The sequence below is a fragment of the Podarcis pityusensis genome, assembly GCF_964106645.2.
Source record: "Podarcis pityusensis genome assembly, chromosome: 1".
Classification (NCBI taxonomy): domain Eukaryota; kingdom Metazoa; phylum Chordata; class Lepidosauria; order Squamata; family Lacertidae; genus Podarcis; species Podarcis pityusensis.
In genome coordinates, this window is record NC_138028.1 from 79,014,645 (window position 1) to 79,042,517 (window position 27,873).

At 40.9% G+C, this 27,873-nt stretch overlaps 1 protein-coding gene across 1 annotated transcript in view; it reads left to right on the forward strand.

Annotated features, from left to right (window-relative positions):
- Positions 1–319: 319 nt before the first annotated feature.
- Positions 320–27,873, forward strand: part of LRP5 (LDL receptor related protein 5) — a gene marked incomplete at its 5' end in the record, with an annotated part of 68,795 nt that continues 41,241 nt past the window's right edge. The window contains 5 exons of the mRNA XM_081002765.1: positions 320–513; positions 2,031–2,227; positions 4,639–4,770; positions 18,048–18,444; positions 18,905–19,076. Of these exons, the coding sequence (XP_080858891.1) occupies positions 320–513; positions 2,031–2,227; positions 4,639–4,770; positions 18,048–18,444; positions 18,905–19,076 (1,092 nt within the window). The remainder of the gene's footprint in view (positions 514–2,030; positions 2,228–4,638; positions 4,771–18,047; positions 18,445–18,904; positions 19,077–27,873) is intronic.

The window sequence follows — 27,873 nt, forward strand, 5'->3', positions numbered from 1 at the left end:
CAAGTCCAGTTTTCAGGGCATTCTAGGCAATACTTTTTTTCTTCTAGATCGGGGGTGGGCAACATTATCAGGATCTGTGGTCACCTTTCTTGGGGGAGGAGGCATACTGAAGGAAGTAGAGGGCTTCAAGTTGGCTGCAGGTTGCTCACTTTGTTCTAGAGCCAGTCAGTTAAGGTATAACATTTAAACAGATGGTGCTCGAGTTTTAAAGGAACGTTTGATATTCTGGTGGTTTTTCCTTTTAGATTTCAGAGGCACATGAACTTCAGGAGTCTACTCCGTCACCATAACACTTGTATTTTTAATACTTTCTAGGTACATGTATTGGACAGACTGGGGGGAGACACCTAGAATAGAGCGTGCTGGAATGGACAGCAGTGTTCGGAAAATAATTGTGGATTCTGACATTTACTGGCCTAATGGACTCACCATAGATCTTGAGGAACAAAAGCTTTATTGGGCTGATGCAAAACTGAGTTTCATCCACAGAGCGAATTTGGACGGCTCTTTCAGGTATGTGGCATGTGTGTTCGTGTTCTTTCCTCCTCACATAAATTTTATGTCTCTCAAACTGTCTGACTACAGTGGTACCTTGGTTTACAACCATAATCCGTTCTGGAGGTCCATTTGTAAACCAAAACAGGTTGTAACCCAAGGCGCACTTTCTCCAGTGGGGCCTCCAAAAAAATTTTGTTCTTAATCCAAAAAAATTTGTTCGTAATCCCAAAAAATGGGTTGTAATCCAAAGAAAGGTTGCAAACTGGGACACACACTTCTGGGTTTGAAGTGTTTGTAATCCAAAACGTATGCAGACCAAGACGTATGCAAACCAAGGGACCGCTGTAAAGGTTTTTCATCATCAAACCATACAACTTTTGCTATGAAACTCAAAACTTTCATTGTGTTCAGACTTACTGGTGCTTGCTCTTTTAAAGGAAGATATGTTTGACAGTGGGTTGCTTTTTAAAAAACAATGCTGCGATAAAGTAATGTTGCTATAGTTCAGAACATCTAATTGGCGTATTTTGCCACTTGGATTGTAAAAAGCAACAACTAGCAGTTAGCTTGTATCACACGCTTAAGGGATGTTGTTGAAAGGATCCAGGAAGCAAGTGTGATATTGGGAGCCCTCTACTCCTCCTCAAGACCACTGTGTTAAGCAAGGATAGAGGCCGTGTATGGTGTAACAATATTTAGATTCATAATTCCTGTCTGCGCCTCCTGGTAGGCATTGCTGTCAGTTAGTTTGAGATACTCTAGATTTCCCCCTATGGGCTCTTTTGAGAAATCCCTGGCTTTGGGCATTGAACATTGTGCAGTACATGTCCATGTTCTGTGGTCAACTCAATTCCTTTGCATCAGGAAATGAAGCTGCTTTTCATATGGTACTACAAACTAATAAATTATTTCAGAGCAGTAATGGAAAATACAAACAGGCTGTTTTCATGTCTGAGTGTGCTTTAGTTTCGGTAGTGCTAAATAAGCTTGAAAGAAGTAAACCTTTTATGCTGCAAAGGCTGCCACAGTCACCCGCTTCTGTTACTGGCTTGATGGTGTTCCAGAGCAATTTGCATTCTGCATAGTGGCTTGAATTTACTGTAACAGCTGGAACTAGTTATTGCTACAAAAAGGGCAAGGTGTTTGAAGGCTTAGAAAAATGGTTGCACACCCATGTGCTTTTTTTTTTTTTACAGCCTCAATGTATATATTTTTGCATGTGCGATGATTCAGCAGAGAGGGTTGAAGTATGGTTGGGATAACTCTAGGTCAGTGATGGCCAAACTTGGCCCTCCAGCTGTTTTGGGACTACAGTTCCCATCATCCTGTTAGCTAGGGATGATGGGAGTTGTAGTCCCAAAACAGCTGGAGGGCCAAGTTTGGCCATCACTGCTCTCGGTGAACTTATGTGCTGCTGTTTATGGAAGTTAGTTGTCTTTTATTTAAATCTTGACTGAAGCCTTTAAGGACCTCACATCTTGGCTCATGGTATCGTTATGGCAACTAAAATGCTTTTCCTCCCACAAATCTAGGCAAAAAGTTGTGGAAGGTAGCCTCACACACCCATTTGCACTGACGCTGGCTGGGGATACTTTGTACTGGACGGACTGGCAGACTCGCTCCATTCATGCCTGCAACAAAAGGACCGGAGAGAAAAGGAGAGAAATACTAAGTGCCCTGTACTCGCCCATGGACATCCAGGTTTTGAGCCCTGAAAGGCAGCCGTATTGTACGTTTCCTACATTTATTTGCTGTAGTTTAGGCATGTGGAGTGGGTGTGGTTTTAAATCTGGGACTTTGGGAGAACACCCAGGAACTTCAGAGAGAGAACATAAATGATTCATCTCTTTGATGCAGATGTTAGCAAGCATTGTGAATGAATAGCAGGTTAGGCAGAAATTTAGCTTGGCTGTGTGAGTTTTAACTATCATGTCCTCAAATACTGGATTTGACAGACTTACATGCCATGGTGCTTTCAACTGTGTTTCTGCCTCTATGTTTACTGAACACTAGCATGTATATAGCCAACAAGCTCAGAATTGCTTGGAAGCAAGCTGAAGCTCTTCTGCACGCAATATCTCATCCTCTGACTTCTAGACTTCTTCAGTAACTTCCTCGATTTGATCCGCCTCTTGATGTCAGTGATGTTTCAGAGGGGCTTTTCAGGTGGTGATGTCACAATTTCTTTGGCTGTCATTGGCTTAGTTGCTTTGATGTCAGAGGGATCAGATAAGCTAGAGCCATACAAATGAATACCAAATGCAGAGCCTAGAAAGGCAACAATGTACAGTCAGTTAATTATAATTATTAATTATTGTGGGGATGCAGTGAGTTTCTAAGTAACCTTGTGGAGCAGAACAGCAGAAGATAAGATTAGCACAGATTGCTAATGCAAGCGATTCCTAGTTTTTGTGCTAGGAAGCAAAGTCAAATAAATAGAATTTCTTTATTCTGAAGATATTTCCAAGCTATTTTTCCTGCTCCTCTATACAGGCTTTTATCTAAAATTGATTGTTGAAGTTCATAGTACCACCTCTGCCATTCTTTAAACAGGTTGTTCTAAGGAACTGTTTTCCACTTCGAATATTACTAATGCCAGGTATCAACATAGCTATTGAGAAACTTTGCAGCAGTTGATTTAGGAACTCAAATATTCACGTAGATGGAGCCTCCATCTTTCATCGGTGGAAGTAAAATGTAAAATAAAAATAAAAATGGAACATATGGTACACCCTGGTCTTGTTTTGCAGCCTTTTCATTGTTCAGAATCTTGTAGTTTGCAGATGCTAACTATTGGGAAAGTACACAATAAGCTCATGATTTAGAGATAAGTATTAGCAGACTCTTGGGTCCTGAATCTAATAAACCTGAAATATTTGGTCTCTGGATGTGGTACTGGCTGTACTTTGAATAGGGAAGATAGGTTGACAGCAAAGCACTGTGGAGTAAACAAAAGAATTTAAGATCTGCTCTAGCCGAGAAACAGGTGCAAGACTTCACTAAAATGCACTGAGTATGTGCACTGCTACAGTTCGTCCTAGCGTTCCAGATGGGGTTGTGTGGTGCTTTCTGAAATTCTTGACATTTCTCTCAGCTGAGGGAATGTCCCGCCCTTGGGTCACAGTATTTCTGGCCAGTAGCGAGGAAAACCTGGTGCATATGGAGATACCATCTCCTAGAAATAGCTGAGATGCCATCGTCTCTTGGCTAGGATCGGATTTGGATTCCACCTCCCCCCAAATGGTTCTTGCATATTGCTGGTCTGATTATGGCCCACGCACAAGGCAGTGATAATCTGGGAGTACACAGAATATTGGCGTCTGATTTTCTTGGCACACTTGAATTGTTACCCCCTTTTGTATTGTTGGCTGCCTTTCTTTTCGTTGCCATAATCCAGTGAGATTATTTCCAGGAGGTGTTAAAATCAACTATAACAAAACACAACTTAAAAACAGATTGGCCTTATGAATATGTGTATGTGGAAGGGGAGAGACTGTTATATTTGCTACAATTGTGTTTGGTACTAGTAAATACAAGTTGTATTGTGCAAACGGAGTTTTAAAGCTGCCACAGGAAATCTCTTTAACAGTCCTGGGACTGTGGCAGGCGATCATTCTCCTCTTGCTTACAAGGCTCCTAGCAGCTTCTACAACGTTTTCAGGAGTTGCTCCACAGAAACCCCAAGCTACTTTCTGATCTCGTACGAGAAATTTGCTGAGCTCGCGTCTTCTTTAAAGGGAAGCTGCATCATGCATTCCAGCCACAGTTTTGCCTTTAAACAACTTTTGTACCTAGTTTCTAAACTACATTTTGAAGGTGGGCGGGCAACCTAAAAGGGATTTTCTCAGGCGAAGTCAGTGTGTACACATGCACTGTGTGAATTGCTCCTCTAGAGATCTTTCTAAGCCTCATTATGTAGCATTAAATTCTTCTTAAAATTTAGGAAAGATGTGTTCTACAAAATGTAATATACAGTAAAAAACACACAAGTGTATATATATTTAAATTATGTTCAGAGTTGTTAAGAACAGGGTACTTCTGGGGGAGAAATGTTTATTTTTAGCTTACCTCAGAGAATTGAAGCTCCTCAGCGTTCTGGAAAAATGTAAAATGCTCTTCTCTCTTTTCTGATTTCTTAAGTTCATACACCCTGTGAAGATAATAATGGGGGCTGCTCCCATTTGTGCCTGTTATCTCCAAGAGACCCCTTTTACAGCTGTAACTGTCCCACTGGAGTCCAGCTTGAAGAAGATGGCAGGACCTGCAAAGCGGGTAAGTAATGTGGCCAGAGAAATTGTTGCTCAAGAGAGTTCTAGACTAGTACCAGAAGACTGAGACACTTTGAGGTTGGTTTGGACAAGTTAATTCCTTCTTTTGTCTTCAACAAGGGTAGCCAACATGGTGCCATCCACATGTTTTTGGACCACAACACACACCAGCCCCAGACAGTAAGTATGGCCAGTGTTCAGGGCCATACTTACTGATGGGAGATGAAAGGGGCCATATTAGCTACTTCTGATGTATAGTCTAGAGAAGTTATTTAAGTAGTGTTTTCTCTGTGTGTATTATTCTTCCTTCTCTGTATCCCAAGCTATTCCCTCCCTCCTCATTAACAGGGTCTGTATGTATTTGAAGTCTGTCTGTTGCAATTAATTCACTTGGCAAGACCTCAGTCCCAAGTCTATAGAAGATGCCTACATATTACAGAATTCAAGGTTAGCTTAAAGTATGGAGGCAATAGAAGTAAAATACATAACCACATCAAATTTTATAAGCATGAGAAGAGAATTTTGTATTTCCACAAATAATGCATTCCTCTATTGTTGCTGCTTCTCCCCATCCCCCCATCTCTTTTACAACTCCTCCTAATGTATGCAGGGAACAAAAATTGGATGCAAGCAACCATTTTGGAATGTTAATTTGTGAGCACTCCCTTGTTAAAGCATTCATGCTTTACAAAAATTATGTATTTCTCTCAAATTTAGGGCTGCTTTGGAACTTCTGGTTTTAGAATCAAAGTATGGAAGAATATATATTAAGTATCCATAAGGATATGTTGGCATATGGTCTTTAATGACCAAGTCCACGGGTTTTGGAAAACCAGAAATGATGTGTGTTATGTTTGAGAGAAATGTGCCAGGGAAATTTGCTGAATCTTGGATTGTGAGGGCTAGTGCTTTGGATTTAATGTTAAGATAGGGTTGCCATATGTCCGGAATTTCCTGGACATATACGGAATACTGCAGTTGGAAGCAGTGTCTGGGCGGAAATTGCTAAAATGTTTGGGAAAATCTGGATATATGGCAACCCATGTTGGCAGTGTTGTTTTTGGCGATCTTTCTTTCTTTGCAAATTTGCTAAAAAAGCTCAACAACTTGTCCAGATTTTCACTGTTTGAAATATTGCAACCCTAGTTAAGCTTCAGTTAGGTTAAAGGGGAATGGTCCACACGGAGAAATATTTTGTCTTGGATTTTTTTAGCAGCATGGCTGTTGAGGATTGTGTGCATAATAGTAGGCGAATTATCGATGGCCAAGCTGGTGTTGCCATTGTATTTAAAAATAAGAGGAAGAATTCAACATCATATTATTTACAGTCATTTAGCCTGCTAGTCGGAACAATTGTCCCCTCTCCTCCACGTGGATGCTGTTCTAGAGTGTTCTGCTGCCACCCCCATCCCTGAACCAATTGCAGGGAGCAGGTGGGCAGAGGGGAGAAGCCTTGTTGAACAAACAAAAGTCTCTGTGCGGGCTTCCATTGACGGGGCTCATTAGTTGCAAATCTCGCTGTTTTGGACCTGACGCAAATGTCTTCCTCCTTTATTACAACAAAATGCACGATTTTCTGTAGATGTTTTGCAGTAGCTCCACCTTGCGGGGGGGAACCCCCAACCGCATCAGAAGCAGCACCAGCACAAAGTGGAACACATTCATATGTGCATATGATAGATGAGTAGCCATTTTTCCTAAGAGAAATTTGAACATTGTGAATGGGAGAACTGCACTACCAAAAGCAAATGCCTAACCGTGTAGGACTTAAGTAAAGGAAGGAGAACTGGAAAGAGGTTGAGCCTTGGTGCCTCCCTCGTGTTTTGAGAGGAGAGGGGACTCTGACAGAATATGCCTTTTCCTCTTTCCTTTTGGCACTGCAGGATGTCAGGATAACACCCTGCCCCCAAATCACAGGAAGCCTTGGAAGATTAGCTGTGATTCCTGCATCGCAGGGGATTGGACTAGACAACCATTTTGTGCCCTTCCAACTCCACAGTTCTATGATTCTAAGTATCACAACATGCATTGCTTGGTGAAAATTATTGTGCTGTGGACCATGAGGGCTATTTCCAACAAAGTCACTGCACTCACAGTCTGCTTGTGCAATGGAATTTCCTTTCCCTCTCCTTCCTCTGAGTGCCCCCTGGACCTCCCCCCACCCCGCTCTGGTGATTACAACATTTACCACAGAGTATCTAGGGTTGCTCTAGTGCAGATTGGGGGGCTGGGGGTGGGGGAGGAGAGGAAGTCCCATTGCTGGAGGCACAATAACTTTCTTGGATACAATCCTGATTAATGAAATGTTTAACAACAACAACAATCTCCGAAGGAACAACATTCTAGATCTTGATGTAGCATTGTGGTCAGTGCCCACTAAATTATCCTCCTCCTTTCTCCCTATCCCTGTGATTTTTGCTATAAGTTAGTTTTGTGGGGGCATATATATAATGCTGCAAATTTATTTTCTCTCTGCTAAAGGCAAGACATGTTCCCTTACTCCTGCTTCAGTTGTGTTACTGGCATGCTCTCCACTGCATTATAGGAAGGATCCCCCCAACCCCTTTTTATATATAAAAAAGCACCTCTCTTTTCATTGCTTTAGGAACTGTTCCTGAATGCTCGGGACAAGCGCTTCAAAACTTTCATATTGACCTTGAGTTTCTGGCAATGGGAAACTGCCCCAGTGGGCATTTAGAAGGTTGGCTGAAAGGATACAGAAATGAGTGACTATTTATATGGCTAGCACCTTTCTGTTGTTGGGCCAGACATTCTTTTAAGGGCTTTCTGTCAGTGGGGTGAAGGGGGAGTGGGATGGGAACAGGAAGTCTGGTTTTGCATAAGAATGTGGCTTTTCGGTTCAGTTTTGTGGATTATTTCTTTCCCAAGCTCTGCATCTTTTGTGGCTCTCTGCCTTATGCCATGTCCACACGTGCTTTCCTGCTATTATTAATTAACTCCTTGGTGGCCAAAGGCTGTCTGTAATCCATTACTCAGAGGGGAAGAAATGACTGGGACATCAAATTGAACTCACATTGATACAACCTGCACAGGTCACTGTGGGCTTCCCTAAAGAATCAGAGTCTTTGAATAAGTATTTATGCACATGCATTTCTTCAGCACTCTCTCATTCACCTCTTTATTTAGGAGTACAACTAAATATGTTGCAGGAATTAACAAGTGTGTGTGTGTGTGTGTGTGTGTGTGTGTGTGTGTGTGATGTATGTGTGTTAAGTTCAGCAGACCAGAAAGTTGGAATGGAGCCATTATGCGGGATTAATCCTTTGCCCTGCACATTTCTCTGGTTTTAAATCTCCTCCTGAAGCTAATATTTGCCATATGAGAGAAAACATTGTATGCTGTATCAAAGTGCAGTACAGAACTTGTGGGGTATTTTCTGGTACAGAATTGAAATGCAGCTTTCATGTATTTCCATGGCAATTTCATGGGGAAGTATCTGACTAATGTGTTCCATCAACACAAGGATTTGTGCTTGCACAACAGAATAGTCCCTCCTATCCTCTCCCTCCCTACACCCTCCTCAAATATACTCTGGAGGATTGGGGTAACCCCCAAAACAGATTTCAGGGACACATGGCGGGAGCAGTAGCGGAGCTTCATGCTCCTGCACTGGGGGGGGGGGCGTAGAGCAGGCGGGGCAGAGCTGGGGCACTGCCTGCGGGGGCGTGGCATCCAGCACAGGCGGGGGGGAGCTGCGATGGCACCCCTACAGAATCGCGCTGCCGGGGCGGTGCACCCCCCCCCACTCCTCTTCGTCTGCCAGTGGGTGGGAGGAGAGGCAAGAAAGTTCCATCATGCAAACATAAATCCTTGTGCTGATGTGATGCTGTGTTGGATGCAGGCAGTGATTATCTTTACATACCATTTATTTGAAGAAATAACTTTTTTGTCTAGTTAAGAATGCAAATGAGAAAACAGGGTATAGTTGCTGAAAACTTTGGTAAATCTTCTAGTGTTACTTCATTAAGCAGCAGGGTGGAGGAGAAGAGTGTATTGGAGCCACAGCCATGAGTTAATTGATTATTATTATTGTATTTTAGGCAATCATACCTCAGCTGATTAAGTTGAGATATGCACTCACACTGCCTCTTATATCTTCTCTTCACTGTTTTTAAACCAAGGAGTCTCTAATAAACCACAGTTTTCCATTTCTTCTGATTTTTGCTTGCCAGCTTTGGAACAAGTCAGGATAGTAAACTACAGTTTGAAGTTAGTTTAATACCCTGGCTTGTTCTGAAGCTGGTAACCATAGTTTTCTGATTTGAACAAAACAGGAAACTCTGATTAATTGCAGGTTTCTTGGTGATTGCAGCTTTAGCAAAAGGACTTTGTAGGAGCAGGAGGTTTGGGCATATCTTGGCATAATAAACTGAGATAGGAATGTCTGAACTGGGCTATTACACACTTCCTCAAAAGGGAAGCTGTGGGCATTTTAACTGGTTGTTAATGAGTTGTCATCTAACCAGTTTGCTTGTTTGGTTTGTTTTTTTCCACACAAAAATCCAAGAAGAATCAAAACTTGCATCAAGCTTGTAATGGCTAGTGGAGAAAATGGAAACATGCAATATACCTCTTTTTAGAATTAGAGGGACTTGTGCTGATAATTACTGAATATTTGGTTCATAAAGGGCCTGCCCATTTTTTTAATGGTAAGACTGGATTCACTAAAAGACATGGAAGTTTTATATTAAACTCGGGTATTTATAATCATATTTAAACCACTGCCAAGATAGTAATAAATAATTTTCCTTATTAAAGGAAGGGCTTGTAATAGTTGTATTAGCTGATGTTTCTTTATCTGACTGTAAGTGTTGAATATGTATATTTTCCCCATGTCTTAGTAAGGACAACAAGTTGTATTATTTTGAGGAAGGGTGTTTCACAGATTGTGATAGACCTTGGCATTTAATTTCCCTATTAGATCTTGTAATCAAGGCATTTGCCATGCACCTTACTTGAGCAAAATAAAACAACCTACAATGATCCTGTTAATTTCCTCCCTGTGCAAGTCTGTATGTGAATTGTTATTTATTAAATTTCTACACTGCCCTTTACCCAAAGATCACAGGGCAGTTCACAATATAAAAACACAAAAATGCACATCATAGTAACAAACATGATATCCTGCTCATGATATAGAACAACGTTCCCCACAATAATATGCAGAGGAAATTTGCCAGATAACTTAATCTGTTTCAGAAACTAACAGATCTATATGTGGCTCATCTATGCATGGCATTTAAAAATCAGCTTGGTTCTGATAAAAGTTAGGATGTGTTCTGTATTCATTGGAGGTGCGATTTTCCAATGACAGTTTTTTTGAATTTGCTAATCTTTACTCCCCCACCCCCAAAGTTACTCCCAGTAAAATGGGGTCTGTAAAAAGTTAGCAGTGGAGGGAGAGAGGCAAAAGGGTTAGCGAGGCACCCACAAGAGAGCATTGTTCCAGTCTGATTAGTAGACAGACAAATGGGAAAGGAATAGCATGGCATTTTCTGGCATGGATTAGCAACAGCAACCAGCGCTGTCTACATTTGTTTAGGTTGGGTGAATAAATTGGAGCATTTGTTACTGTATTATAAATGTCTTGTCACTTGTCAAATGTGAAGTGGGCCAAGGGGAGAATGACAAACAGCTCTTGTTGAGCTGGTGAGATGGGCTGCTTTGCTGCTGTCAACTCTGATTGGAGTTAATTTTGTAAATAGAATGCAGCTGCCATTTTCAGAGCTGAAACATGAATTTTTAATAGTGGCACAAAGCGGCGATCTCTGAAAGTGCGACACCTACTTTGGATATTTTAAAATCTAAACCTAATGGATTAAAGGGACTGCTATCTCAGTTACAAACCATCCCTCTCTTGTCTTGCTTCCTGCATGGCTTTTCATTAACTACAAAATGAGAAGCGCTCAGGGATGGAGGATAAATGGACCAACACTTGTGTTTTGTGGGTTTGTTTCTCCTTTCAAATTCAGTTACACTGAGCAGGTGTTCCTAAATGCAGCTCATTAAAATGTCTAGGCCTGTATGGATGTTAGTTTTGTCATATTGATTGACAAAAGATCTGTTACATTTTTGGGAATGGGAACAGAAAATGTTAAGACAATTTAGTAGCACAGTGAGGAAGTGGTAGAAGGAGAAGGTTGGTTGCTTTAACAAAAATTGTAACTTCAGTCTGCTGAGTCTGAAGAGTTCAGGTTTCTTGCTTCCCTCTTTTAAGCATAAGGAATTTATGCATTTTTTTCCTTGCTAATTAAGTGGGTCATATGGTGTTACATAGACATTCTTTTCCCCTTTTTTTTCTGGCAAATAGTTGACGGATGTAGACTTAGACTTTTAAAAACAGTAAGAGTATATGCATTGCCTTAAATAATGCTTTGGATCCCCGTTTGGCTCAGGAAGGAATTTTCCAGCACCAACCCAGATTAGCTGGTGAACTTAGACTTTTAAGCATCTGGATTTGATATAAGCTATTTTATATGCAGTTAATTTTACCTTAAGACATGGGGTTTGGATTAGCTGACCTTCAGGTGTCTCAAAATCCATAGCCAGTGGGAAAATCTTAGCTAACTTGGAATGTGAACTCCCCCCCCCCAAAAAAAAAATTCTGCCTGTAATTGACTACATTTGTGATGTGAATTTCAGGCTTGCATTTTCACAGTATAATTCTTCAGAACCATCACTAGTGCCATAGCTCTATGAACAGACATTTCCTTTGACTTAAATGAAAGGTGAAATTTTTGGAATATGTTAAATGCCAAGTCATGGTTAGGGACCTATTAAGGCATTGTAAGTGGTGGTGTGGACAGACCAGCAAATGGGGGATATGTGATTGAATTATTAGTGAGGGAGAAGTCAGAGACACAACACTGTAGTTCTCGAAAATGATTGTACAGTGGTACCTCGGGTTACATACGCTTCAGGTTACAGACTCCGCTAACCCAGAAATAGTACCTCGGGTTAAGAACTTTGCTTCAGGATGAGAACAGAAATCACGCTCTGGCAGCGGGAGGCCCCATTAGCTAAAGTGGTGCTTCAGGTTAAGAACAGTTTCAGGTTAAGAACAGACCTCTGGAACGAATTAAGTACTTAACCCAAGGTACCACTGAATTTAAGTTTTTTTTTATTCTTTGAAAGGTAAGTTAAATGACAATTTCTTTGAAATTCATTTGGAGAAAATTGAATGCACTTAATTTTAGAAACGCATTCATTTTCTGGTCTGGTCTTTTTTTTTTTTTTAATCTTGCTCAATGAAGGAAGCAGAGTTTATTCCTTGGCTCATCTTTGTTGGAGGCAGCATGAATCCAGCCTTTGCTGTCTTGGAGAACAGAGGTCAGAGCAACAGCAGCTAGGCCCAGTTGTCTGAGTTCAGGATGAGTCAGGCCCCAGATGAGTACTTCTTCCCGGGTTAAATTGAGGATTAGTGCCCCTGTGTCACCCTCTGTCTTTCTGCGTTTTGTATCCTGTGTTGAATGTGCTCTCTGTTTCAGAAATGTGCTTCAGTTTGTATTTTGCATTGCTTTTTTTTTTTAAGCATTTTAAAATTACTCAGCATTAGTTTTCCTTCAAAGTCTGTGTGCGGCACAACAGGTTAGATGTGAGTTGGGTGATAGTCCAGAAAGTGTAAATTTGAAGTGTAAATTTGTCCTGGTTGCACCCCACCCCAAATAAAATATTTCACAACCAGCACTCTCTTTGCTGCCCGAACCACGTTGGAAGTTGCAGAAACACCACACAGTCACTTTACACAACGAGCCGTAATTACTCTGAATTTCATTTATAATCTTGGTAAAACATATAAGATGTAGAAAACTCCATTTCCAATGTCACCGTGCAAATTGGTATTGTCTGGTAGTGGCCACTAAATGACTTTTTGGAACAGTGTGTCCTACCTCTGTTTGTCTCCTCTGAACCAGAGGTTATTATGTCATTAATTAAAACAACAACAACAACACATGCAAGCCAACCCTTCAGGTTCTTAGCATTTTATAGGCTTTTAAACAACACCGGGGAAAACTTGGCTACCGTGTACTATCTGGTATTTGTAGCTCAGCATGTTGTTGGAAACTTCAGTTTGTGTACTCCAGCTGCTTTCCCTAGAGTTACCACCACAACAGCAGTTTGAGAGGGTTCTTGCGCTGTTTTAGTTTTTCTAGGGGAATGGTTGGTATTTCTGGTTAGGCACTGTTGCTTTGAATCCAGCACTGTAGGTACGTAAGTGCTGTACGGATTGCGTATCACTTCCTATGGAAGCAGTCGCAGCCTGGACTCCCAATTGCATTGGACTCCAGTTGGGCATCTTGATAAGGAATAGGGTACGTGTGAGCATGTGTGTGTGTGCTGGTGTCAACATATATGTGAAGTGACAGTTGTGAAGATGTAAAAAGGAGCCCGGAGGGTGTTTCCATAAATAAGAAATTGGCACGAGGTGGCTTCTTCGAAAATGTGTGGGACTATCTTCATTGTGGGAAGGAAGCTGGAGAAATTGTGTAGAGGTGGGATGTGCGTGTGTACATGCATGTTTCTCTGCATTGGAAAGGGCCATTAGGCTGTATGTGCATACTCACCCCTCTTTTTTCCTTCTTCCAATGATTGCAGATACCCTAAATATTAAGTCATTCAGTCATTCACTGCATTTATATCCCACTTTTTCCCAAGGAGCTGAGGGAACCATGCATACTTTTCTCCCTCCTCATTTAATCCCCACAACAACCCTGTGAGGTAGGGTAGGCTGAGATGCAATGACTGGCCCAAGGTGACACTATACTTCTGTTAATGAAGCCTAGAATAGCATTAGCTTTTTTTTGCTGCTGCATCACACTGTTGACTCACGTTAAGCTTGTGGTCCACCAAGACCCCTAGATCCTTTTCACATGTACTGCTAGTAAGCCAGGTGTCCCCCAACCTATATTTGCGCACCTGGTTCTTCTTGCCTAAGTGCAGAACCTTACATTTGTCCCTGTTGACATTCATTTTGTTAGCTTGTGCCCAGTTCTGCAACCTGTTAAGGTCATTTTGAATTCTGTTTCTCTCTTCTGTGGCATTAGCTACCCCTCCCAGTTTGGTGTCATCTGCAAATCTGCTGAGCATCCCCTCAATTCCTTCGTCCAAGTCATTTATAAATATGTTAAACAACAATGGGCCCAGGACAGAACCCTGCAGCACCCCACTTGTCACTTTTCCTCAGGATGATGAGGAACCATTAATGAGTACACTTTGGGATCGGTCAGTCAACCAACTACAAATCCACCTAACAGTTATTTCATTCAACCCACATTTTACCAGCTTCCTCACAAAAAAATCATGGGGGACTTTTTCAAAAGCCTTACTGAAATCAAGATACACTATGTCCACAGGATTTCCCTGATCCACCAAGTTTGTAATTCCATCAAAAAAAGAAATCAGATTGGTCTGGCATGACTTATTTCTGAGAAATCTATGCTGGGTCTTAGTAATCATAGCATCCTTTTCTAAATGCTAACAGACTGACTGTTGAATTATCTGTTCAAGGCCTTCCCTGGTGTCAATGTCAAGCTCACCAGTCAGTAGTTACCTCATCCAGAAGCTTTATAAAAAGGCATGGGGGGGGGAGTTAAATGGAAAAGGCCTGGCAGATGTGCCATGAGGTGGAGCAGACAGGGCAGGTAGGGGCAGAATTCTTCTACCTGCAGCACCAGTACAAGGTGCTGTTAGGTAAAGGTAAAGGGACCGCTGACCATTCGGTCCAGTCATGGACGACTCTGGGGTTGCGGCGCTCACCTCGCTTTACTGGCCAAGGGAGCCAGTGTACAGCTTCCGGGTCATGTGGCCAGCATGACTAAGCCGCTTCTGGTGAACCAAAGCAGCACACGGAAATGCCCTTTACCTTCCCACCGGAGCAGTACCTATTTATCTACTTGCACTTTAACGTGCTTTTGAAGTGATAGGTTGGCAGGAGCAGAAGCAACAGGAACTCACCCCGTCGCAGGGATTCGAACCGCTGACCTTCTGATCGGCAAGCCCTAGGCTCTGTGGTTTAGGCCACAGCGCCACCCGCGTTGTGCTGTTACTTGCCTTTAATGTCCTAAACTGCTTGGGGGCCCAATTAACAGGTCTCCTCCATCTAACCCACAAAGTCAGTGCAGTAAAATATCATGGTAGATGGTATCAAATGCTGGCAGAAGGTAAAGGAAAGATGAGAAGGTTGCACACTCCATGTGTCTTTCTCTACAGAGGTCATCCATCCCGGCAACCAAGGTGGTTTTGGTGCCGTACCCAGGCTTGAATCCAAACCAAAATGGGACCAGATAATCAGTTTCATCCAAAGGGGCTTTGCAAAAGCTCTGAGCTGTTCCATTCCTGTCTGCACATTGATGTCTGTATATATTAACATGTGGTTTACCCTTTCTAGTTCTTCAGTTGAGCCAGTCTGGCAATGATGATTCTGTTTACTCTTATCCATTAAATTAAGCACCACCTGTCTGGTCCACTGTGAATGTAAACAGATATCCATACATTCTTGCATTTAGTTCTTGCTTCTGAATAAATATTCCCTCCATACTATTTCTTGCAAGGGGTGTGTGTGTGTGTGTGTGTTTGCACGCTTCACAGATTCTTTGAAGCTTCAGCATGAGGCATGTCATTATATAACTTGTTTTATAGAGAGGCTATTTTTCAGTTTTCCATTAGGCCTTTCAGGGCAGTTTTGTTTCCCATTCTGAGGCCTTGATGTCTCTCTGTCATGGCAACAGTGGTGCCTGTTGTCAGTTTGGTTGAGCCACCTGGACTTTTCTCAAAGTTATGAGATTATACATAACTTTGCAGAGCTTAGGTGGCAATGCCACAGTCAGCTGCCATACCCTGCGGGGGGATATTTCAGGCGCTGCACACAGCCATGGCTCCCGCCAGCCCACAAGCTGTAAAAGGGACTTGGCAGCCTGCATCTGGTATGTGTGCTATAAATTACCCATCCCTGCACTGCATTATTCAGAGTGCTGTATACATTTCTTAGCTCAGTAATTAGGCCTGTATTATTTGCTGTGTCTCCTTAGCTTAGAATCCATCAGGGGCTACTGAGGCAGGATACAAATGACCATGCGAGGAAGGAGATTCCAGTTTTGTGCTTCCCATTCCCTGCCACACAGGCCTTTCTACTTCCCCACCCTCCATTTCCTTGCCCTTGAACAGCCCACTTTTTTGGCTGTACGGTTACAGAAGCATGGATGATTATGAGGTATGAGACTGGAGAAAAGTTCTGCAACCTCCTAACTCGTTAGAGTTCGGAAAAAGGCATTCCTGAGCACTGCTGCAACCCGAAAATCCAGGTTCATCAGCAGATCCAGGAACATCCCAAGGCTGCAAGCCTGCAAAGACCTTGGTGTCTGAATCCTCTCTGCGACTGGCACCCCAGTTTTGTCCAAAATCACAGAATAAAAAGCAGTTGAAAGATGTGGAATGTATTACAAATTCAAGTGTTGTTTTTGTAAAAGGTTTCTGTTTTCTTCAACTTATGTTCCACTAACTGTCTAGATAGTTCACATGTTTCTGCAGAGGAAAATAAAACTACAAAATAATTGTGTTGTAATATGTACAAAATCTTAACAGTACAAACAGGTGGGGATAATCCTACACACTTTCAGAAATTTTCATAGGCAAGATATGGGTCTGTACTAAGCATACAAAAACCCCCAAGGCCTGCCCCAATTATTATTATTATTATTATTATTATTATTATTATTATTATTATACCACTTTATACCTGGAGGTCTCAGGGCGGTTCATATAAAAAGGTCATAGTATATAAAATAACAATAAAAGCAATAACCCAATAATACCCGCTCCCAAAGAGCCATATTTCAAAAGGGCATGGGATGTTGATCAGGTCAACCAAAGGCCTGGTTAAAAAGGCCTGTTCTCATGTTGCCACCCTCTGGACCCTCTCTCTGAAGGATGAGGCTAGCACATGGATGCTAGCACATGGATGCCAGCTTCAGACAACTAGGAATAGACTGTCCTGGCCACATGGAGAAAGTAGTGGCTGTTTGTCCATTTCCTGCTTTCCTTGTGCTACTTGCTATCTAGCACTGTCTCTCTCCTTCCTGCCCCAGAGCCAAGGGCACAGGATATTGCAGAGAGGTATCCTCCAAATGATGCCTTCCTCTGTGGCTTAGAGCAGCATCTGCCCAAGCGAGAAAACAGCTCACTTGGAGGGATTTCTATTTCCAGGCAGATGGGTTATGTTTGATGGAAGGTAGAGGCAAGGATGGATTTAGAGCAGCACAACAGGTTCTACTGCACTGGGCCCAGGGGGCGTCACAGGGCGCCACAACTGTGACTTGGTAAATTGAGCAGAACAGAAGATAAGAGGGGAGGAATTTTGGCCTTGCACGAGGTGCTGCTGAAATTTGAAAGTCCAGTGTCCACCTTTGGTGGAGGAGACATAATGGTGGCAAGAGGTGCAGCGGAAACTAGACAAAGAAGAGTAGATGATTTTCTGTATTACAAATGTTGAGCAAAATATTTTTAAAGTACCCAAAGGGTAATATTTTAACATTGAAAAAAGGAGGACAACCCAGTTATGTCTCAAATGTCATTTTATTCCATTGCAAAAGGAAAAACATACTGAATTTTCATATAAACGTTTTTTTAAAAAAAGGTTCATAAGAGTAGGATATGATTTCATTTGCTAGCATATTTGCTACGGGAAAACGTCTAGACATCATATCCCACAAAACTTGTCAACTCAGCCAATAGCTGTTTCCTAGAGGCATAGTATTGTATGTAGCATCTATACGCAGCACACCTATCCAACAAATGACCTCAGCAGAAGTCTTAAATTTCTCTTAGCACAAGGGGCATTTTGTATTTTGGGTTTATTTCGTTTGCTACAAGTATTTTCAACTATATAGAGAACTCTATTTTTAAAAATGCAAAGAGTGGCTTCATAAAGTTATGTTTGGGGGAATGTATTAGGAGTATCAGAATTTTCTGTTGCCCACATCAGAGAAGGAATCTCCCAAGTGTTGCTCCTTCATCACCACCTTCTTGCATTTTTCAGTGTTGTACTTTGGCTTTGCTTCCCTTTTACTAGTATAGGAATGGTGAAGATGAGTGTTGGGGTTCAGACACTACAGTCTCATCTCCGTACTTCAAATCAGTTGAGGAAATGAGCAGCCCAGGTTCACTATTATGCCACATAGTGCCAGAACAAAATTTGACCACACTTATCAGTCTTCATTTTCCATATTGCTGGTTATTTACTGGTGATTCTCTTCCTTTTTCCAGGCGCTGAAGAAGTGCTTTTGCTTGCCAGAAGAACAGATTTACGAAGAATTTCCTTGGACATGCCAGATTTCACCGACATCATTTTGCAAATAGATAATATCAGGCATGCTATTGCAATAGACTATGATCCTGTGGAGGGTTATATATACTGGACTGATGATGATGTCAGAGCCATTCGTCGGGCTTTTCTCGATGGGTCAGGAGCCCAAACCCTTGTGACGACAGAAGTAAATCACCCTGATGGCATAGCTGTAGACTGGGTGGCTAGAAACTTGTACTGGACCGACACTGGTACCGATCGCATTGAAGTTACGCGGCTGAATGGGACATCGAGGAAGATCATTATATCAGAAAACCTAGATGAACCTAGAGCAATAGTGCTTAATCCTGTGATGGGGTGAGAGTTGCATATCTTTGGTCATTGATACAAAATGAAGAGATGGCTCTGCTTTTGTTTTCTAGGCTTGTGAAAGAAGGTATTTAAATGTTGTATATTCTGAGAGTGCAGGATATATTGTATTGGTGGTGCTAGTCTCTGCTGAATTCACTGCCATTCTTCCAATCCATACACTTCATTACTATCTATTTAGGATAGCCAAGCATCAAATCCTGTGTTGTAGTGAGAGCCTTCATGATTTCTTGAGTGGGATTTTGTATCTCCTCCTTTATTTAAAATGACAATTTATGAATCTTGTGAGCTCTGGGGATACACAGACTGCTAATTACAGATTCTACTGCTAATTAAAGTTTCTCAGCAAATGTCACAACTTGAAATTGCAGTAGTATATTTTCATCAAATATTTGTGTGTAAGGAGGAGGCATGTGTAAAACAGCCTATTATTATTTGTTCCCAACAGCTATATGTATTGGACAGACTGGGGTGAAAATCCGAAGATTGAGTCTGCTTATTTAGATGGTTCTGAGAGGAAAGTTCTGGTGAATACATCATTAGGGTGGCCTAATGGTTTGGCATTGGATCTTGAAGAAAATAAACTTTACTGGGGAGATGCGAAGACTGACAAAATTGAGGTAAATTAGAAAAATTATATTTTTTCAGACAGCTTTGATAAGAACTAACTCTCTTGAGCTACTATGAGTATTACTCATATTGCCACATTGGCTCATCTTTGTTTTCTTGGAAATGATCTATTTTTACCACAAATGGTTTCTGAACTGGTTGAAATTCCAAGAGCTACAGAGTTCTATAAATGGGAGTTAAGGTGTGGATGCAATAAAGATCTGTGACTGTATCATTGCAACTGAATTAATTTTAATAGACCCTGACCCAGGAATCAGAAGAGTAATTGGAACTAAACTGTTATTGTAAAACTTACTTAACTGAGTCTTTGGCTCATTCTTGAATGTGTTGAAACTTGGAGAAAGGTTTTTTAAGCAAATATTGTTCTTTTTGAGACGTTTCAGCAGAGTTGTCTTGTTTTGTTCTGCACACGTAGTTTGTTTAGCTGTCCTCATACAGATGGATGGAAGGGTTTTGTGTAACTTCAAGACTTGCTAACTTTATGCAATAGTAGATGTAAATAAGTTCAGTAAAATATGTCTTCTGATACATAGCTGCCAAGCCAGCTGTAGGAATGCTTGAACATCTCTATATGGTGTTCAGAGGACTTTCCCCTCTGTCAAAACACCTAATACTAAATGCCTTTTAGGAGAGTGTAAAGGAAAAACAGATTAGGACATTAAGGGAATAACTTAACAGCAGGAAAAAGTGTGCTAATGTTTCTATTTACATGCTTATGAGGCAAGGTCTGATAGTTCCAAAATTCTGGTTTTTCACTCATGAGTTTTGGCTTTATTTGTTTTGAGTTAGAGGTTTGAAGGTGAGAAACAGTTAGTCGCTCACATACTTTGCTCTACTAGTCTGCTTCCTAAATGAGGCACATCACTGTTTCTTTTTGTAAGTGGGTTTTTTGAGTTTAAAAGATGATGAGAGAATGAGATTTGAGCGCCTCATTGATATGAAGCTGCTTTAAACTGTGTCAGATCAGTGGTCTGTGTAGTCCAGAACTGTGTCTTCTGCATTGAAATGCATGTGACCTTCCACTGAGATATGCTTCTCCCCGAGGGGATTGGCCCCAATTTCTCAAATCTTTAGAAATTGCCCTAACCCAGCACAATGATGATAAAGCACCTACTTTTGGGTGCTGTGTAAATAAAGCATACTATTTATACTATTTATTTACTGGATATTGGAACTTGTAAGGAGGTGTCCTTGTTAATCTGTTTCTTATTCATAGGACTCCTCCTCCTGGAATAGAGTAAAGAGATGATTGTAGTTTCTTATATTTGAATTTAAATGCTCCCAATATTTAGAGTACTACAGGGTACAGATTCCAATAAATCTTTGGTCAAGGACCTTCCACAAAACAGCTCCTGGGCCTTCGGGGGGGGGGGTCGCTTATAGTAAGTTTTTTTGGGGGGGGGAGGGGGAGAGTTCCCCAGTTTAATCTATAGAAAAGGATGCTCAGTTGGTAGTTTTGTTCATTCCATTGCATATCATGAAGCTTCTCCAACACTATGTTACTTTCAGAAAATAAAACTCTTTTTACCTACCCAGTTCCTTGAGGTGGAAGGCCCACCCCCACCCCCGCTCCTAAAGCAGCTAAACATTGCCGTGCACGTTAGGAGTGAGTGTGCTCCTTATTTATGTGTGTTAAACCTTCACATGGCAAAAACAGCAGTTACTCTTTCTTGGCAGAGACCTTCCCATCTGCAGCATTCAGCTGTAAATACAAAGGACTCAGTCACTTCACAAGCAGTTTATATCCTGAAGAAACCATTTGGCAAGGCCTGTCAAACTTTGCGTGACAACAGCCTTTGGGGCTTTCACTGCAAATTTGGCACCCTGTGGTAGCATTGTTCCCAGCTTTTAAAACTTTTTGCTAAGTTAGTTTGGCAGCATGTGCAAAAGGGTAAGGAGTGGGGGGGAGTGAAGAAAGATGAGAAATACAGCAGATTTCACATACTTTATGTGGAAATAATGTATCTTGACTCTACAGAATCGGCTGCTGCAGAGTTAAGGAACATAAAAGAATTGAAAGCAAATTTAGGACTTCATTGGAAAAAAGTTAACTTTCCTTGAACAAACAGTAGATTAATACGGATTACAAGGTTCCAGCAGAGAGTGAAGCAAAGAGCCACTGGCATCCACGTGTGGAAGTTCCTAATTCTCTTTAAAAACCAATTTTGTGGTTTGGTATTATCTCTTCAGGATTTGCTTAATGACCCTGAGGCATAATTACATAATTACAAAAATCTGAACTATTTCCCTATTTTTAGACATGTTTCTAATTTAAATATTTTCAAAGCTATAGTTAGGGATAAAATGCAACACAGGGAATTATCAAATGTGGGGTTGTATCTCTCTCCACCGCCCCATTTATCATTTTAAAGGTTTTGCAGTTACTTTCTCCTGAAGGAGTCAGACTTTATGCCTAGACATTCTGAAGCATTGTGTTATGCTAAGAAGTCTCTCTGAAGCGTGACACCCAGGTCATTAGTGTCAGACCGCTGTTCTGTCCCCTCCATCGACCAACCCACCAAAGTCCACTTGGTAATTCTTATTAACCCAATTCATCCTGGCTTTTCTCTCTGGTCACAGATTATAAAATGTGAAAATATTTCTGTAAACTAAGGATAGATAATGCCTAATCTGTACTTCAGTGATCAGAAAAAGCTTTCAGAGTGTTGATCTTTCTAGAAAACAATCTCCCCCCCCCAGGGAATTTCTACCATATGATATGTGATATTTGAAATAATGACCTCAGTCTAGGTCAGTGCAAGAAAAGTTTCCCCCCATAAAAGGTAGCAGAAACTTTCTTCTTGTTTACTCATTGTTGTCTTTTCATCCCTAAATGAATGTAGATTAATCCAGAATTTTTAAATTCATCCTAGCATCTATTCATTAAAATGTAATTATATTCTTGTTTTATACCTTATGTGTTGTAGAAGTGCTAATGATAAAAAATCTGGTACAAAAAAGAAAGAAAGGAAAGACAATCAAAATCTGATTCAGAATATTAGTTGCAGGGCAAATTAGCATAGCTCTTATCCCTCCCCCTTTCAGTACCCAAATTTGCCTTGCCACAATGCAAAACACAGGGGACCACAGTATTAGCAAGAAGAGTGAATGTGAGTAGGGATTCCTTTGTCTTGAAATTCTAATGTGATCTTTTTTCATTTGCCGAAACTTTTCTATTTTTGCTTTGGAAGAAATCACTTTAGTTCTCGCAATACTATTCATAGTTAGTCAAGCTTTTTAAAAGTTAAAGAAAAGTTGCAGAGTTGTGCTTGAAATTAATTGTGCTTTCTTAATTCGATGCCAAAATGAACTTTTATTTTAAAAAAATGGGACAGGGAGGAGGAAACCATTGGGAGCTCTGAATAGGAGGAATCTGACCTTTGACCACTGAGAAGGCTGTGTCAGAAGTAAAGCAACTGCCTTCCCACAGTTGAAGGAGAAATAGGCATTGATCACCATGAGCCCTACCAAGTTGACTGACCTCGAGGAAACAACTAAAGGGCCACTGTCGACTGCAACAGTATAGCTACACACAAATCTGAAACTTGGATAACAACTAATAGTTTACTTCCGGTGGGTGAAAGAGAATGCTAACTTTCAACCACTTCCTATACAATTTGCCCATGCCTTATTCTTCTAAAGAAGAAACCCAAGGCATAGCCATTACAGTACTTGGCTCCAAACATCACTTTTGTGTGCAGAAGCTCTGACCATTTTATTTATTTCTGTACATTTTATTTTGTTTCCTTTTACACCATCTTCTCCAGTCGAAAATAACTCCCTCAAGATTATTCACAACATAAACTTGCATGGGATGCTTGTCTCCAATGCTCTCCTTTCAGCTGTGGCTCCTATGCCATATCATGTGCTTCTCTGGAGGATCTCCTGATCCTCTGGACTAGATTTTGATCATAAGTACCATTGGCCTGGGCAACCAATAGCAACAAGCAGCAGCAAACATCTGCTGCCCTGCCCACTATTAAGACAATGGCTTGGATCCTGATGTGAGTTGTTAAGGAAGTTCACAGATTTCCTTTCTCCTGCTCTCCCCTGCACCCCATCCCACAGTCCTCAGGAGTTGCCCTCACAACCCCGATAAGGCTTTTTTATGGCCACAGGTGTCTGCAGTGGAAGCAAGAAGATGAAAAACTTTCCTTCTGTGATTTTCATTACCTTTGGATCCAAGGCAATAGCATTTGAAGCAACAAGCAATGTCTGCCTTGCATTGCAACTGGGGTGGTGGCAGCACAGCTGTGGTGATACAGCTTTTAGTCTTAGCAGAAGTAGCAATGAGAGTGGCTCAGGACCAGTCTGGAACAGACTCAAGCTGCTCTTTGCCGATAACTAAACTGAACAGGAGAAGTCTTATCGGTTTATAGGTCAATTCATACCGTCCTAACATGAATCATACTCCCCCCCCCCAAAAAAAGTGCTGCACTCTCACTACAATGGGAATTAGTTCAAATGGTATCCAAAAGAATGTAATTTTGCATGAGCCATATAATTACTTGTCATTCATTGCTGCCCTGTGATCAGTTGCAGGGAAACTTGTGCATTGTACTGGTGTAAGATTCCTGTGATGCTTTTTCAACTTTATTTCCATTATAATTTATCAAAACATACAGAACATGCCAAGCTATAACTGCTTTTCTTTTCAGAAGTTTGCAGGACAGAGTTGGCTTATACAAGAGTCTGTCTGTCTGTCTGTCTGTCTGTCTGTCTGTCTGTCTGTCTCTCTGTCTCTCTCTCTCTCTCTCTCTCTCTCTCACACACACACACACACACACACAGCCCCCCTCCCCAAATCTTGAGCTAAGGTGTCATGCTCTTTCCTACGGCCGAATATGTAATAGAAATTGAATGTCCACTTATTCCAAGTTGTACATGGTTTTGAACTCTGTGTTCTATGAACCTATGGAGGGAAAAGCCTGCTGAACAACACGCTGAAAATAGTGTTAGCTGACCAGAATCCCTCTGCAATTCCCCCTTAATAGAAATGCCCAGCCAGATTCCATCTATCTGGTATCTGCAGTGGTGGGAAGATTTTTTTTTTAAAATGCATTTCTTCAGCTTTTTTATATAAGTGTTTAGTGCCTTGATGAGACAGCAGTCACTCAAAAAGGGAAGACTTTCCTCACCACTTTGACTCGAGTCATCCTGTGGGAAAGGAAGCTAACTTATTCTAAACTGTAGGTGACCCTTGCCTTTTTTTGTGAGCAATGAAGACATAATGGGGGCCCAGCGAAGGTTTAGCGGAACCCCCACAGCCATCTGCGCACTTCATTGGCAGAAGTGCCTTTCACTTGAACTTGCATTTGACAAGTGTGTTCTGTCTTTCTCATTCAGAAGGGTCCTTCAAAGCCAGCTAATTGAAATGCTTGCACCCCTCTGTTCCTTTTCCTTGTGTCACCCCCCCTCCCCCCCATTTGCTTAAATTGCAGGGCACTAGTATTCATGGTTAATGAGCAAAAAAAGCCCATGCAGTTCTAGAGCTACATTTCTTTTAAAAAGCAAAACTGTATAGGAAAGTTTCTGAGTTCTGTCCCCACCAACCCCCAACCCCTCATACCAGCGTCTGAGAATCTAGTTTAGTCTAATAAAGAAGCTGAACACACACACACACCCCCTTCCCAAGTTTCTGTTGCACACTTGTTAAAAATTCTTTTTGTCTTCCTAGCCCTGGACTTTATGAAATGAAACACAAATCAGGCCCCTGGAATAAAAGGTTGCATGTATGCCTTGTGGCATTTGGAATGAAACTATTCACTGCCTGAATGACTATAAATAGAAAGCCAGGAGCTGTCTATTTCTCAACTTGGGGCTCCCTGTAAAGGAGCACCCTTCCCAGTAAAAGGTGACTTTTGAAAGAAAACTTTGTTCTTTCCTTGTGGGAATTGAATTGCTCAGGGATTCTTCGTGCACTTCTGGTTAGAAGGCATTAATCTCCAATTTATTTTTAACAACAGCATTCTCTGTGTAATAAATGTGTATTCTTGGACCTGTAGCCAGATATGCCATCTCATCTGTGGAGGTCCATGTAAAATTCTGAATACAGAACAAACAGTTCTCTTTGCATTTTGCTGCTGAAAGCTTTCTATTGGCTCTCTTCCAGCTGTCGGCTCCTTTTTATCTTGTATTCATTTTTTAGTAAGAAGGCTAAATTAGTGGTGCACAGGTTTTTTTTCCCAGGTTTTGAGAGACAGAACAAGAATCGTGATTGATTTTTATTATTATTATTATAAAAGATTTTATTCTCCCGATGGACTTCTGAAGTTGCCGACATAAGAACTCCAATAGCTTACTGTTGCAGTTCTTCAGGCAATTTGTTTGGTTGATTTGGCCGATATGAATGCTCAGAAATCCCCTGTGTTGTGCACTTATGCAAATGCAGTTTCAGAGTACTTTCTCCTCCCCTTTTAGGTTTTTCTAAAGAAACCAGGAGATGCCGGGAGGGGAGTTGCTCATTGACTGGTATAGTTCTACTGGCTTTGATGGGGCTACAAGCGTGAAAGTGGTGAAAGTGGTCAATAAATCATCCGCCTGAGCAGGCAATTTTAAAAACTGTCTTACACCACAATTGTTTGAGTTGTGAGAAGGGGAATTCACACCTAAGTTGGAAGCATTCTGCAAAATTAACATATGAAATTTAAATCACCTCCCTGTTAAGTCATTTTGTTTTAGCTTCTAGGTATCTTTTCATTTCTTTCTGTGATTGTATATGCAAATTGTATATGCAAATTAGTTAAGAGGCATTTCTTATTATGAAAGTTTACAGCATTAACCTATTGAAAACTACCTATTATATTTAAACTTCAGCCTTATTTTTGAATAAAAAAGCAATAGGAAACAATTATTTGAGGCCTGTCTTAATTTTGTATACTGAATTAATCTAGAACTGGGAAATGGCCATACTTCAGCTTGCATGAGGAAATGATGGAAAATAGTTAAACTTAACGATGATTGATTACTCATGTGCCTGAACCATAAGAAACCTCTAGATGGCTTAAGTTGTTTTTAACACACACACCCCAGTTGAACATTGGCATAGGCAAATAATATAATGCCCCATGTCTTTCCACTTAATATTGGTTGCCTCTTGGCTTTTATGATTGCAGTCGTTCGTATGTCTGCATGCTGATTTCAGTGTAATGCTCCATATGTTTTGCTTGTCACCTTTTATTGTAAGACTTCCTTCACCTAAGGTGGCCCCCTGCTGCCCTTTTGCATGGCAGCTCCTATAGGTAGCCCTGCTGCCTTTTCCCTTTCTAACTTTCCCTTGGGAGCCTGTTGAGAACTATTGAAGACGTTGAATCGATTGTCAGTTTTCATCTTGCTTTGTCTCTGCGGACTTTGTTCATCATTTACTACAATTTTACAAGGGTTTTTGAAAATGTCGTCTATCATCCATTCATAGATGTAAATTTTCCATTCAGTTGTTCATTCTGTTTACAGTGGCTAGATTCCCCCCTCCCCCCGTAATGGCCATTTGCCTTCTTAAATCTCTTCTGGAGATGTTTAATTTCCTTATAATACAACATCATAACATGGTTGCTTAAATGTTGATTAAGGTCCTATGTATAACTAGAAAATTTTCTATCGCTGAAATTTCTGAACTTTTAAAATATGCAACCATTGATTGGTTGTTTTCTAATGCTAGCATCTGCAAAAATATATATTAAATGTATAAAACTGGTTTAAGCATGTTTAGTTTCAGCATGTTAGAGGATTATACAGCTGTGATGCTGCTTGGATTTTGAACTGACCTTGTTGACTGGACTTGTTTCCTAATTGCATCAAATTGTAATATTTTAGAGGATGATGGACTATGAGTTTAGCTGCAATGATACACACATCCTTGTGTATCCTTGAAAATCAATGGGATTTAATCGGACTAAATACATGCAAGCTTACAGCCAGTGTCACGACTGCTACTGTTAGAATAGTTCCCATTACCAGATCCTCTAGTAATTGTCTGTCACTTGGTGAAAACCAAAGATGGAGATTTACAAAGGAAGTCTAGCTGCATAAGAACTGGTATGCAAATTTTCTTACCCCAAGTCTGCCTAAGTACTCATTATTTCATTTCACCACTAATCACTATCTTTGGATCTAATACTCACTGCTTTGTTCACTTGTTCAGCCTTCCAATATATTGCTGTTTAGGACTATGACTTGCATTTTGAAGTTCAAGCATTTAATTGCTATTGTGAAGTCATTATGAAAGATTTCCTTGTGCTAACATCCACATGTCAATGCTGAATTCTTAACACTCATAAATATATTAGTGAAATGTTGTAAGATAAAAGTATATTGCATGTGTTTTAATCTCTTCCAAAAGTTTTATAGCCCCTACATTATTGACACCACTTTAAAACAAAATGATGTTGTCACCTACTATGGCCAACTAAAGACTCCTCTTTAAAAAAAATCCTGCTATTGCTCAATATATTCTCCTTTCAGTGTGAGACTTTTTATTACTTGGTGCCATGTGCAACCTAATTGCTTTCCATATTGCCGTATCGGAGAAAGATTCTCAGCTAACTACTGTAAATGTGAACATGCATCAGACTTCTCTCTTCCTGTGGGAGTTATCTAGGATAAGATTTATCTCTAGCTTTACTTACTGCTGCTATAGTAAGATGTAGGCTAGAAAGAAGGCTGGAGAAATGGATTTGACCCAAGCTTAACTGCCAGTGGTCTTCCACTGTAGCAATAACAAGGCCAGATATTATGAATCTTGTTAAAACATAACACAGACTATGGATGTCCAGGTCTCCCAACAGTCAT